The 14,510-nt window shown below is 48.6% G+C and overlaps 1 protein-coding gene across 18 annotated transcripts in view; it reads left to right on the top strand.

Annotated features, from left to right (window-relative positions):
* The window catches only part of LOC123567603 (uncharacterized), a 42,549-nt gene that overhangs the window by 9,260 nt on the left and 18,779 nt on the right, over nt 1-14,510 (top strand). For 7 of the 18 annotated variants that reach the window (XM_065524907.2, XM_065524898.2, XM_065524908.2 and 4 more), the window contains 2 exons: nt 7,333-7,499; nt 8,120-8,206. The exons of 1 other annotated variant lie outside the window; for it this stretch is intronic. In XM_065524907.2, the coding sequence (XP_065380979.1) occupies nt 7,344-7,499; nt 8,120-8,206 (243 nt within the window). In that variant the 5' untranslated portion in view covers nt 7,333-7,343. Of the gene's footprint in view, nt 1-908; nt 1,667-1,694; nt 1,824-7,332; nt 7,609-8,119; nt 8,207-14,510 lie in introns of those variants that run through there. 10 more of the 18 variants (XM_065524901.2, XM_065524905.2, XM_074008078.1 and 7 more) reach the window with 7 other exon arrangements.

Here is a 14,510-nt window from a genome sequence, read left to right as displayed (position 1 = left end):
CTTCAGCCAATCTCAGAGCTCTTTGGCAATTCAACTGACCCTTGTCCTTCAGTCCAGACAATGCCCCAGGCCCACGTGCATTCAAACTCGGACTGTTCTCCTTCCCACCCCTACTATCTTTTCAACTTTATGGACAGTCCATGCAATTTTCTCATCCATTTTCTCATTTAACATCTAACAGCTTCATGATATCCCCATTTTACAGATAAGGAAGCCAAGGCTTTAAGAGGATAGGGAACCTAATCAGCTAAGGCAGAGTAGGATTTGAACCCAGATCCCCGTGATGCCAGAATCTAAGCCTTGACTAAATATGTGTTACTATTTTCTTTTTTTCTTTTTTTTTTTTTTGAGACGGAGTCTCGCTGTGTCGCCCAGGCTGGAGTGCAGTGGCCGGATCTCAGCTCACTGCAAGCTCTGCCTCCCGGGTTTTTACGCCATTCTCCTGCCTCAGCCTCCCGAGTAGCCGGGACTACAGGCGCCCGCCACCTCGCCCGGCTAGTTTTTTGTATTTTTTAGTAGAGACGGGGTTTCACCGTGTTAGCCAGGATGGTCTCGAACTCCTGACCTCGTGATCCGCCCGTCTCGGCCTCCCAAAGTGCTGGGATTACAGGCTTGAGCCACCGCGCCCGGCCAATATGTGTTACTATTACTTTTGTTGTTGTTGTTGTTGTTGTTGTTGTTGTTGTTGTTGTTCTGGGCAACTCCAACCCTCTGCCCATTGGCCTTGTCACCTCAGTGCTCATTTTGCAGATGAAGAGACTAAGGTTCCGTGGGGCTGGAGCACAGTGGTTAGGAACAGACTCTAGAGCCAGAGTACCTGGGTTTGAGCCTAGTTCTGCCATTTACCAGCCATATGACCTTGGGCAACTTGCTTCTCTGCCTTAGCTTCCTCTTCTTTGGGTTGTTAGGAGAATGAATGAGGTAACATCCATAGTGTCCAACACCCTGCAAGCGGCCAAGTGTGGTGGATCACACCTGCAATTCCAACACTTTGGGAGGCCGAAGCAGGTGAATCATTTGAGGTCAGGAGTTCAAGACCAGCCTGGTCAACATGGCGAAACCTCATCTCTACTAAAAATACAAAAATTAGCCGGGCGTGGTGGCACACGACTGTAATCCAAGCTACTGGAGAGGCTGAGGCAGAAGAATCGCTTGAACCCGGGAGACAGAGGTTGCAGTGAGCCAAGATTGCACCACTGCACTCCAGCCTGGGTGACAGAGCGAGACCCTGCCTCAAAAAATAAAAATAAAAAATGAACAGTGTCCAGCACCCTGAAAGCACTCCGCATGACTGAACAATCGCTGTTTTGTAATTACCAATATGAGGCCCCCACTCCTCTTGGCCAAACTGAGTTCTCTCCTCTTGTAAAAACTTCTGCATATGAAGTCACCCATTCCATTTGACCCTTTAGCCCTCATCCTGGCATTCAAGGGCATGGACAACTCAACCCCACTCTCTAAGCCAGCCTGACCTCCCCGTTCCTTTCTCTGGCACACAGGGCCTTCTCACCACCTGCCCTTACTCCCCGCCCGCTGTTGTCAGCCTGTACTGTGTTGGAGCTCCCAGGAGAGACAACTGCAGTCATCTCTTTCCGCTGTGTTCGGTGATGTCAGTTCGGCCCAGCTGGGGGTATTCGCGTCATGGAAACAGATCATCAGATTTGGTGTATGTTTGTTTTCTTTTGCTTTCTCAGAGAGCCGGTTGTTAAACATTAGCCAACACCCCATTGATGCTATTCCTTCTGCCTGAAACACCTCCCCACTGCCAACGAGCTCTAAAGACAAAAGGACCTGGGTCTGCATTTCCCAAAGGCAAGAATCTGGTATCACCTTCATATTGTTTTCCCATATTTGAGCACCACTGCCCGTAGCATTATTTACTTAGCAGTTTTGCTCCCGTCAACTCGCTTTTTAAAAATGAAACTTATTTTAAAAAGAAAAGTTTTGGCCGGGCATGGTGGCTCATGCCTGTAATCCCAGCACTTTGGGAGGCCGAGGTGGGCAGATCACCTGAGGTCGGGAGTTCGAGACCAACATGGAGAAACCGTGTCTCTACTAAAAATACAAAATTAGCTGGGCGTGGTGGTACATGGCTGTAATCCCAGCTACTCAGGAGGCTGTGGCAGGAGAATCACTTGAACCCAGGAGGCAGAGGTTGCCGTGAGTCGAGATCACACCATTGTACTCCAGCCTGGGGAACAAGAGTAAAACTCCATCTCAATAAAAAAAGACAAAGAGGCCGGGCGCGGTGGCTCAAGCCTGTAATCCCAGCACTTTGGGAGGCCGAGACGGGCGGATCACGAGGTCAGGAGATTGAGACCATCCTGGCTAACTCGGTCTCTACTAAAAAAATACAAAAAACTAGCCGGGCGAGATGGTGGGCGCCTGTAGTCCCAGCTACTTGGGGGGCTGAGGCAGGAGAATGGCGTGAACCCAGGAGGCGGAGCTTGCAGTGAGCTGAGATCCGGCCACTGCACTCCAGCCTGGGCCACAGAGCCAGACTCCGTCTCAAAAAAAAAAAAAAAAAAAAAGACAAAGAAAAGCTTTATATAATTTTAATACACAAAAGAACAGTATCCCGGCCAGGCACAGTGGCTCACGCCTATAATCCCAGCAATTTGGGAGGCCAGGCAGGAGGATCACTTGAGGCCAAGGGTTCAAGACCAGCCTGGCCAACATGGTAAGACCCCCATCTCTATTAAAAATACAAAAATTAGCCAGGCATGGTGGCAAGTGCCTGTAATCCCAACTACTCGGGTGGCTGAGGAATGAAAATTGCCTGAATCCAGGAGGTGGAGGTTGCAGTGAGCTGAGATCGTGCCACCGCACTTCAGCCTGGGTGACAGAGTGAGACTCTGTCTCAAAAAAAGAAAAAGAAAACCACTATCCTTTGCCATAAATAGCAAGCAATCATTACAACATGGAAATGAAGCGTCCACACTTATTCTTGTTTCACACTAAGGCCCTAAGCCTAAGGAGGGTTTTTCTATGTTAAAAGGAAATTAGGCAGTGTTCAGAGGGGTGTTAAAGATAGACTAGCAACTAACCAAAACTTTCTCCTCGATGTGAGCACTTGAGAAGGCACTAAAAAGAGAATGTTCTCCCTACGTGTACCATATCACCTACAATTACCTCGTGTACCACTATTTTGCAAATGCCAGAGGCAAGAGTAAATTTCGATGCCTTAGCCTAGCACTCAAAGCCCTCCTTGATTTGAATCTTTCCAGCCTCATCTTGCACAGCCCCTCCATACCCAGGCCTCACCCACTCTATTTGCCATCTCCAGAACATACCCCAAACTGTCTCACCTCTGTGCCTTTGTACAAGCTGCTCTCTCTACCTGGAAACCTCCATTTGTCAAGCTGCTGCTGTCTTCAAGATCTTCCTTGTCAGAATCTCCTGCTGTCCTCTTCTGCCACCCGCAGCAATGTGAGCCTTCACTGGCTGGCCTTTCCTACTCACTGGAGCAGAGCTACCAGCATCAGAATGCCCTGGACCAGGGATTGGAAATACAGATTCCTGAGTCTACACTCAAAGATTTCTTTCTTTCTTTCTTTTTCCTTTTTTTTTAAATTTTAGAGACGGGGTCTTGAACTCCTGGGCTCAAGCAATCCTCCCATCTTAGCCTCCCAAAGTGCTGGGATTACAGGCTGAGCCACAGCACCCAGCCCCAAAGATTTTGATTTAGTAGGTCTGGGATGTCACCCTAAATGGGCCAGCTCCTTGAATCACAGGCCAGAGAGCTGAATATTATTCTCTGTTAAAACAAAAAAAATGTGTATGAAATGTATTTGAGAAAGATGTGGAAGGACATACTCCAAACTGTCAACATAGGTTGCTTTTAGCAGGGAGGGATACACAAAAATAAAAATGAAAACAAGGGAGGGGAAAATAATTAAAAGAGCCGTCTGTGAAACATTTCATGTACAATGAAGTGATACAGTGTACATTTTTATATCAGAATGACCACAGCAGACCTTATGAAAAGATGGCCTCCCAAGCTGTATCTGTAATTATCTCTAGGTGGTAAATTTCAGGTGACTTTTACTTTCCTGTTTATTCTTTTCTATATTACTTGAATCTTCATTTTTTTACTATTTTATTTTTGAGATAAAGTCTTGCTCTGTCACCCAGGCTACAGTGCAGTGGCGCGATCTCAGCTCACACAACCTCCACCTCCTGGGTTCAAGCGATTCTCCTGCCTCAGCCTCCCAAGTAGCTGGGATTACAGGTGCCTGCCACTACACCCGGCTCATTTTTGTATTTTTAGTAGAGACGGGGTTTTGCCATGTTAGCCAGGCTGGTCTCGAACTCCTGACCTCAGGTGATCCACCCACCTAGGCCTCCCGGTATTTTTATCTTTTTTTGAGACAGGGTCTTGTTCTATTGCCAAGGCTGGAGTTAGGTGGCACAATCACAGCTTACTGCAGTCCTGACCTCCTGGGCTCAAGTGATCCTCCCACCTCAGCCTCCTGAGTAGCTGGGACTATAGGCATGTGCCACCATGCCCAGCTATTTTTTTTTTTTTTTTTTTTTTAGAGATGGGGGTCTCACCATGTTACCCAGTCTGGTCTCAAGCTCCTGGGCTCAGGTCATCTTCCCACCTAGGCCTTCTAAAGTGTTAGGATTATAGGCATGAGCCCTGAACTTTTTAACATGAACATTTATTATTTATATCTGGAAAAAAACAAAGTTATTTTTATTTGGGTGATACCGCGCTCAAAAAAAAAAGAGGCCGAGCATGGTGGCTTATGCCTGTAATCCCAGCACTTTGGGAGGCTGAAGCAGGTGGATCACTTGAGGCCAGGAGTTCAAGATCAACCTGGCCAACGTAGTGAAACCCACCTCTATTAAAAATACAAAAATGGGCCAGACGCGGTGGCTCACACCTGTAATCCCAGCACTTTGGGAGGCTGAGGCGAGTGAATCACAAGGTCAAGAGATCAAGACCATCCTGACAAACATGGAGAAACCCCATCTCTACTAAAAATACAAAAATTAGCTGGGCATGGTGGCACGTGCCTGTAGTCGCAGCTACTAGAGAAGCTAAGGCAGGGGAATCACTTGAACCCAGGAGGCAGAGGTTGCAGTGAGCCGAGATTGCACCACTGCACTCCAGCCTGGGTGACAGAATGAGACTCTGTCCCAAAAAAAAAAAAAAAAAATTAGCCAAGTGTGGTGGCACATGCCTGTAATCCCAACTACTTGGGAGGCTGAGGCAGAATAATTGCTTGAACCTGGAAGGCGGAGGTTTCAGTGAGCCAAGATTGCACCACTGCACTCCAGCCTGGGCAACAGAGCAAGACTCCATCTCACAAAATAAAAAGCCAAAAAAAACTCTCGACAGTTCTGTTCCATGCCTGAGGTGTTTGTCTCAGGATCCCTGCCCAGCTGTGGACCACAGATGGCAAAAACCAAGGTCTGTCTATTACTGGGCATCCAGGGCTTCATAATCTCTACTACCTACACTCCTGGAACTCCACACGTTGTGCATGCCCCAGAAATGCTTGCCCAACAGACCCCAATCCACAATTTCTGAATGCATTTCTCACGACTTGCTGAAGGTGTCTTGTCAATCCAATTAGACTGTAAACTCTGGGAGTGCAGGGACAACGCTGACCTTCCTATTATTCCCCTCGCCCCTGCCCAGCTCTGGTCTGGGCACACAGTGACCCTCAAGGGCAGCATAAAGACTTGAGGCAGAAAAACACCTGTAGAAGGAAAAGGCTGGATCCTGGGAGCTCCTCTGTCTGCTTTGCTGCCGTCCTCTTCTTCACCAGCAAAGGACATGCTAGTTCCATGCAGCAAAAGTTTCCAAACACGTTAGCCTAAGAATTTCGAGTCGTGCAAAAAATAAATAAATTCCCAGAGTCACAGGGTTAAAAAAAATCAGATTCCAGGGCCCCACCCTTGTTGTTCCTGAGTCAGACTCCCCAGTCAAACTGCCAGAGAATCTCTTCTTTGAGCAAACACTTCAGGCAACTTTCCCAGGATAAAGCAAGTTTCAGAAACTCTCACACAGCGTCTTGGGTATCTCAGATATGGCTCTTGCCCTCGAGATGTTTACGAATGAAAATAAGAAATCTGGTTCCAACAAGCAAAAACCCAGAGAGATCTCAAGTACAAAGATACAAATCAAAATTAGTAGAGAAATAAATTAGCCAGAAAGTTGTACTTCAGTCGCAGGGCTGGCTGAGGTCACTGCCTGCAAAGCAGACTGCTGGCAGTTCTGCAGTATACCAACTGAATGGCCTTGAACAAGTCCCATCTCCACTCAGAGCCTCCGTTTCTGCATCTGCAGAGTGGGGATATGTGGGCCTAACTCACAAGAAGATAAAATGCAACTGTGAATATAGTAAGCCGGCATGTGATTAAATGTTAGTTTTCATCCTAAGAAAAATAGCTAATATTTCTGAGCACTTACTGCCAAGCCTTGTGCTAACATTCACTTGCTCCTTTAACTCCCACAACAACCCCATGAGGTAGGATCTATTATCCCCATTTCATGGATGAGGAAATTAAGGCACAGAAGGGTTAAAAAAAAAAAAAACATGCTCAGGCCAGGTGTGGTGGATCACCCCTGTAATCCCAGCACTTTGGGAGGCGGAGGCTGGAGGATCGCTTGAGACCAGGAGTTTGAGACCAGCCTGGGCAACATAGCAAGACCCTGTCTCTATTTAAAAAAATGTTAAAGCTGAGTGCAGTGGCTCACGCCTATAATCCCAACACTTTGAGAGGCTGAGGCAGGTGAACTCTTGAGCCCAGGAATTCAAGACCAAACTGGGCAACATAGTGAGACCCCGTCTCTAAAAAAAAAAAAAAAAAATCAGCTGGGCGTGGTGGTGCATGCCTGTGATCCCAACTACTCAGGAGGCTGAGGTGGGAGAATCGCTTGAGCCCAGGAGCTTGAGGTTGCAGCGAGCTATGATTGTGCCATTGCACTCCAGCCTGCACGACAGAAAAAGGTCTGTCTTTAAAAAAAGAAAGAAAAGAAAAGAGTACTCAACGTCTCCCAACTAGGAAATGGCAGAGCTGGGATTAGAGCCCAGAAAACCTATCCTGTAGCCCCAGGAGGAAATAGCCTCATGGGAAAAAAAACCGCCAGGTGTTTAGGGCTTATGAAAATTATACATTGGCTGCTTTGGGAAAAGTGGCCCTCTCAGCTGAGCAGGACCCAAAACAGCAAAAGGGCCGAGGTCAGCCCGCCTGCCCTAGGTGTGGTCCCAGCTGGGATTCCTAGCCCTGCGAGTTTTCCCAGATTGGCCAACACACATCCGAACCCCTCAGATCAGGAAGCGCCTGGGTCTTGCTAAAGCCATTTACTGTTGACAGATGTCCCACCAATGGCCGAGTGCCAGTCAGTCACGGCCTCAGTGCAAGACCTCGTCCCTCCCAGAAAGCCGTGGCTCCGGACTCCACCCACTGAAAACAGGGCTTCTGTGGGACTGCAACGGGACACGAAGAAAAACATGCTGAACCTGGTCTCCATGGGAGCTGAGGTGCGAGTCACATTCATTCACATCCCTGGCTTGGAGCCTCTCCACTCACAAGTTATTGATAATTGAGAAAATAAAACAACATGCGATCGTATTTCTGGGCAGACAGATGCAAGAGCCTGGGGCACCGTTGTTTCTGGGGAGGGGAAGGGAACCGAGAGACCCAAGAAGAGGGTGGACAGGCTGGGCGCGGTGGCTCACCCCTGTAATCCCAGCACTTCGGGAGGCCAAGGCGGGCAGACACTTGAGGTCAGGAGTTCGAGATCAGCCTGGCCAACATGGTGAAATCCTGTCTCTACTAAAAGTATAAAAATTAGCCAGGCGTGGTGGCAGGTGCCTGTAATCCCAGCTACTCAGGAGTCTGAAGCAGGAGAATCACTTGAACCTGGAGACAGAGATTGCAGTAACCGGAGATCGTGCCGTTGCACTCCAGCCTGGGCAACAGAGCAAAACTCCATCTCAAAGAAAAAAATAAAATAAAAGGACTGTGAGTGGGAGCAGATGTAGGGAGAGGCAAGGGATGGAGTATCAGGGGGTGGGAGGAGCATTGGGCTGGTAACTGTGAGGCCTTCCCTCACGTCCTCCTGTTCCTGGGCTCTCTGCTAATCAAACCCAATCACCAGGCAGAGGCATGCGAGGCCCCTGTGCACAGAGCAGGGTGGAGACAGGAGAAGCGACAGCAGAAGAGGCCAGACCACCACCCGATAGATGTGAGTAACTATTCAAAACTCAGAGCATCTGAACAGAAAAAGGTAAATGCTATGAGCTCAAAACTTCAAGGTTCTTTGCATCAGTGCCGTTTCTTTTTTTTTCCTGAAGTTATTTCAAGCTGGGTTTCTACCACTTGCAACCCAAAACAGTCTTTCCGAACAGAGACGGAAACATGGAAGATTTCATGGAAGTGGAAACCTGGCATTATAATTGCCCACTGCTTATAAAATTCAGGCCAGTACGGTGGCTCAAGCCTGTAATCCCAACACTTCGGGAAGCCGAGGCGGGCAGATTGCCTGAGCCCAGAAGTTCAAGACCAGCCTGGGCAACATTGCAAGACCCTGTCTCTGTTAAAAATTTTTTATTTAAAGCCAGGTGCAGTGGCTCGCACCTGTAATGCCAACTCTGGGAGGCTGAAGCAGTTTAATTGCTTGAGCCCAGGAGGCCAAGACCAAACTGGGCAACATAGTGAGACCCCATTTCTTAAAAAAAGAGGAGAAAAGAAAATCAGCGGGGAGTGTTGGCACATGCCAGTGGTCCCAGCTGTTCAGGAGGCTGAGGTGGAAGAATCACCTGAACCCAGGAAGGTCAAGGCTGCAGCAAGCTGTGAAAGTGCCACTGCACTCCAGCCTGGACAACAGAGCAAGACCCTGTCTCAAAATAAGTAGGCTGGGCAAGGTGGCTCACGCCCATAATCCTAGCACTTTGGGAGGTCCAGGCAGGCAGATCATTTGGGGTCAGGCGTTTGAGACCAGTTTGGCCAACATGGTGAAACCCTGTCTCTACTAAAAATACAAAAAAATTAGCTGGGTGTGGTGGCGGGCGCCTGTAATCCCAGCTACTTGGGGAGGCTGAGGCAGGAGAATTACTTGAACCTGGGAGATGAGATCAAACCACTGCACTCCAGCCTGGTTGACAGTGTAAGACTCCATCTCAAAAAAAAAAAAAAAAAAATTGGCCTGGCACAATGCCTCACACCTGTAATCCTAGCACTTTGGGAGGCTGAGGTGGGTGGATCACCTGAGGTCAGGAGTTCTAGACCAGCCTGGCCAACGTGGCAAAATCCCATCTCTACTAAAAAATACAAAAATTAGCTGGGCATGGTGGCACGTGCCTGTAATCCCTGCTACTCGGGAGGCTGAGGCTGGAGAATCACTTGAATCCAGGAGGCAGAGGTTGCGGTGAGCCGAGATTGCGCCACTGCCCTCCAGCCTGGGTGACAGAGTGAGACTCCATCTCAAAAAAAAGAAAAAGAAAAAGGAAAATTAATTTAGCTTAATTCAGCTGCTTCACCTTTGCCTACAAGGGTCTGGGCCCCCTGTCCACTCCATGATCACCTTTTTCCACCGTCCCCTGCATTGCACAGCAGGTCACCTGTAGCTCCCCCCATACCCACAGCCCCTTCCTGCCTGGGCCCTTCACCCGTGCTTTTCCTCCTGCCTGAACCCCTCTCCTAGCTCTTCCTCCCATCAGCACCTCCTTTTCATCCCTTCCCTATCCTGTGGTCTGAATGTCCGTGTCCTGCCAAAGTTCATGGGTAGAATCCTAGCCCCCCAGGTGGTGGCATTAAGAGGTGGGGCTTTTGGGGGACAGGATTAGTTTCCTTATCAAAGAGGCCCAAGGGAGCTTGTTTGACCCTTCCACCAGGTGAGGGCCCCACAAGAAGGTGTCCTGGCCGGGCGCGGTGGCTCAAGCCTGTAATCCCAGCACTTTGGGAGGCCGAGACGGGCGGATCACGAGGTCAGGAGATCGAGACCACCCTGGCTGACACGGTGAAACCCCGTCTCTGCTAAAAAATACAAAAAACTAGCCGGCGAGGTGGCAGGTGCCTGTAGTCCCAGCTACTCGGGAGGCTGAGGCAGGAGAATGGCGTGAACCCGGGAGGCAGAGCTTGCAGTGAGCTGAGATCCGGCCACTGCACTCCAGCCTGGGCAGCAGAGCGAGACGCCGTCTCAAAAAAAAAAAAAAAAAAAAGAAGGTGTCCTTGCCGGAGATCCCAGACTCTATGAGAAATAAATATTGTTTATAAGTAACCCAGTTTATGTTTTTTGGGGTTTTGTTTGTTTGTTTGTTTATTTTTTTCAAGATGGAGTCTCGCTCTGTGGTCCAGGCAATCTTGGCTCACTACAACCTCCGCCTCCCAGGTTCAAGCGATTCTCCTGCCTCAGCCTTCTGAGTAGCTGGAATTACAGGCACCTGCCACCACACCCGTCTAATTTTTGTATTTTTAGTAGAGATGAGGTTTCACCATGTTGGCCAGGCTGATCTCGAACTCCTGGCCTCAAGCAATCCTCCCGCCTCGGCCTCCCGAAGTGTTGGGATTACAAGCATGAGTCACTGTGCCTGGCCTATAGTATTTTTTTTACAGCAGCAGGAACAGACTAAGACATCCTACTTCTCAGCTTAAACGTCACCTCTGCACAGAGCCCTTCGTGACACATCTGAACAGATTTTTTTCTGTGACTCTGCATCCCTGCACCGTGTTTGCTCTTTCAGGGTACTTTTTAACATTTGTGAGGGCGTATGTGCCTTCTCTTCCAGGCTGAGGCTTCATAAAGTCTCTGTTTTGTTCATAACTAGAACAAGCCCTAGCACCTAGCAGTGGGTGTTCATTAAACATATGAAGAATGAATCAGCAAGTGATTTCACGTCTCATCATCTCTAAAAAGCCTGTTTGATCACTTCCAGGACCAGGAAACTCCTGACATTATCAAGGATGCCATTGCAAAGCGAAATGTCATAAACACATAGGAGTTGATTTCTTTCCAGAAGCTGGCAGTCCAGGACTGGTGTGAGGGCTCCACAATGTCAGCAGAGCTTTGACCTTCCTGCTGTACCATCTTCAGTGGGTGGCTTCTGTACTCAGGGTTACCTCATGGTCCAAGATGGCTGCTGGACTCTCGCCATTGTATCCAAATATGAGGCAGCAAAAAGAGGTAGAATAGAGGACAAAAGCAGCGAACCTCAAGGCTGAGGCTCCTGGAAGCCTCATATACTTTTACCTACTACAGTCCATGGAACATAGCGTAGTCATAGGGCCACGCCAAAATGCAAGAGAGACTGGGAAATGTCTTCATTCCAGGCAGCAAGATTGGAATCTGTTATTAAGGAAAAAAATAGGAAGAATGGATATTAGGTTTGTAACTAGCTACAAATCATCATGGCGTCTCCATTTATTGAGCGCTTACTAAGAGTCCTAAGTACTTAATAAATGTGGCCTTGGGCCGGGCGCGGTGGCTCAAGCCTGTAATCCCAGCACTTTGGGAGGCTGAGGCAGGCGGATCACGAGGTCAGGAGATCGAGACCATCCTGGCGAACACGGTGAAACCCCGTCTCTACTAAAAAATACAAAAAACTAGCCGGGCGAGGTGGCGGGCGCCTGTAGTCCCAGCTGCTCGGGAGGCTGAGGCAGGAGAATGGCGTAAACCCAGGAGGCGGAGCTTACAGTGAGCTGAGATCCGGCCACTGCACTCCAGCCTGGGCAACAGGGTGAGACTCCATCTCAAAAAAAATAAAAATAAAAATAAAATAATGTGGCCTTGTCAAACAAGATTGCCCTCTGCCCCTTCGGTAGCCAGGGACACATACACACATGCACACACACGCACAGGAGTCACTTGGGCCTGGCCCCCTTCACTGGGGACACTGACATGCGAACTCTTTGTCATATGACTCTGAGCAGGAAGGAGGTAGTGTCCTCTTAGCATAATAAGATCAGGATTCATAGAATTAAATCAAAGTGCTGTAACTCAGAGGAATATCAATTTCCCATTCAGAAGATAGAGGGGAATGTCTTCAGAAGGAAATTGATCTTTATGGTTTGAGACATGTTTAATTTTAAATATGTTGAGAGAAAACCAGCTACAGCCTGGCGTGGAAACTCCTGTTGTTCCAGCCAGCGCCTTGGAGAACCAGAGACCACGCCCCCTTCCTCCCTGCTAAGGAGTCGACAAACATCGAACAGAGGACCAAAGTCCCCTGTTCCTCTCTGCAGTCAGCAGAAATCAGAGAAGAAGATCTTTAGACAGTCAGCAGACTCGGGAACTGTGTACTTTGCAATTTACAAAAAGAGGCTCTAGGACTTTTGAAAATTTTTTTTACTTTTATTTTTTTGAGACGGAGTCTCGCTCTGTCGCCCTGGCTGGAGGGCAGTGGCGCGATCTCCACTCACTGCAACCTCCACCTGCAGGTTCAAGCTATTCTCCTGCTTCAGCCTCCCGAGTAGTTAGGATTACAGGCGCCCTCCACCACACCCAGCTAATTTTTGTATTTTTAATAAAGACAAGGTTTTGCCATGTTGGCCAGGCTGTTCTCCAACTCCTGACCTCAGGTGATCCACCCACCTTGGCCTCCCAAAGTGCTGGGATTACAGGCATGAGCTACCGCACCCGGCCTGGGATTTTTTTATTTTTACAGAGATGGGTGATGATTCATGGGACGTTGGAGATGCCCCAAGACTGGAGATATGATTTGGGGGATCCTGAGGATTGGTGACCTAGGCAAAACTCGGGGAGGCTGGATTTTGGGTACGGAGTAGCCAGTCTGAATAAAGAACCCTGCGCCAAACGTTGGCACAGAAATAGTGGTCTTGTCAGCCTTCAGAGGAGGCCCACACCAGTCCTAGACTGCCTGCTTCTGGAAGGAATCATCTCTTATATGTTTATGCCATTTCACTTGGGGTTTTCTGTTCTATACAGCTAAACCTAATATTGGACTGATACATTATTATTATTTCAGAACCAACCAAAGCTGGAATAACATTATTGATAATGCCAGGAGTTTCCTGGTCCTAGAAGTGAGCAAACAGGTTTTTCAGAGATGACAAGATGTGAAATCACTCACTGATTCATTCTTCGTGTGTTTAATGAGCACCCACTAGGTGCTAAGCCTTGTTCTAGTCAGGAACAACACAGAGACCTTACGAGGTTGACAGGCTGCTGGAGGAGACATGTATCAGGCTAGTGTGTGCAGACCAAAGGCCGGAGGCGCCCAGTCAAGCTTTTCCACCTTGGAAAATCCCATAACCTTTATAGAAGAATGGAAATAGTGAGCCCTGAGTCACGGCTGCGTTTGAATGCCACCTTACCTGAAGTCTGAGTCAGGGATAATTTGATTTCAGAAGAATAAAATGAGGCTCCTAACACCTGTCCCAAATTGCAAAGAAATGAGGGTATTCTGTGAGAGGCAGATGACAGGACCCTAAGGCAATGAATTTGTCAAACTCAAGGCTAAGGACACATGCCCTCCACAAGGCAGCCTTCGTTTCAAATGCCAGGTACAACTGGGGGTTCCTGGGCCACCCTCACTTCTCCCAGTTGGCTGCAAATTTGAGGGTTCCCACCACCCTCTCTGGTTCAATAATTCACTAGAATGACTCACAGAACTCAGGAAAGTGCCCCGCCTCATAACGACAGTTTTTATGATGGCAAACAGATACAGATCAGAACCAGCCACAAGAAAGGACATAGAGGGTGAGGCGTGGAAGGGGTTCAAGTGCAAAGCTCCTAGTTATCTTCTCTCCAGACAGTCACCTCCTCCCAGCTATGATGTGTGATGACACCCAGAGAATATTACTAACCAGAGAAGCTCCGGAGGCTTTGGTGTCCAGCATTTTTTGGGGTTTTGTTTTTGTTGTTGTTTTTGAGATGGAGTCTCGCTCTCATCGCCCAGGCTGGAGTGCTGTGCGTGATCTCAACTCACTGCAAACTCCGCCTCCAGGGCTCAAGCGATTCTCCCGCCTCAGCCTCCAGAGTACAAGTAGCTGGGATTACAGGCATGCACCATGCCCGGCTGATTTTGTATTTTTGGTAGAGACAGGGTTTCACCATGTTGGCCAGGCTGATCTCAAACTCCTGACCTCTGGTGATCCGCCTGCCTTAGCCTCCCGAAGTGCTGGGATTACAGGCGTAAACCACTGCCAGCCAGTGTCCAGCGTTTTTTAGTGGGGCTTGATCCCATACTGCCTGTGTGGCTGACCTTTCATCCCCAGTCCCTCCTGAGCTAACTCTTGTGTATCCAGCTCATCTGGAGGTTGGAACGGATACAGGTGTTCCAAAGCCTTCATTACAGATCACATTGTTAGACTATCTGATGGCCAAAGGCCGTAGGCAAACACAGGCACTTCTATCAGACAGGACATTAAGGGGCCTAGAGATCACCTCCCAGCAGCTGAAGGCAAAGCCGGACCTCTCTTTGGGTAAAGATAATCCTCCTACAGTACTTTTTTTTTTTTTTTTTTTTTAAGAGACAGGGTTTCATTCTGTCGCCCGGTCTGGAGTACAGTGACACACTCATGGCTTGCTG

This window comes from Macaca fascicularis, chromosome 11, assembly GCF_037993035.2.
Source record: "Macaca fascicularis isolate 582-1 chromosome 11, T2T-MFA8v1.1".
NCBI classification, from domain to species: domain Eukaryota; kingdom Metazoa; phylum Chordata; class Mammalia; order Primates; family Cercopithecidae; genus Macaca; species Macaca fascicularis.
The sequence above is the reverse complement of the archived record's forward strand: the minus strand, read 5'-3'. Positions and strand labels throughout refer to the sequence as shown.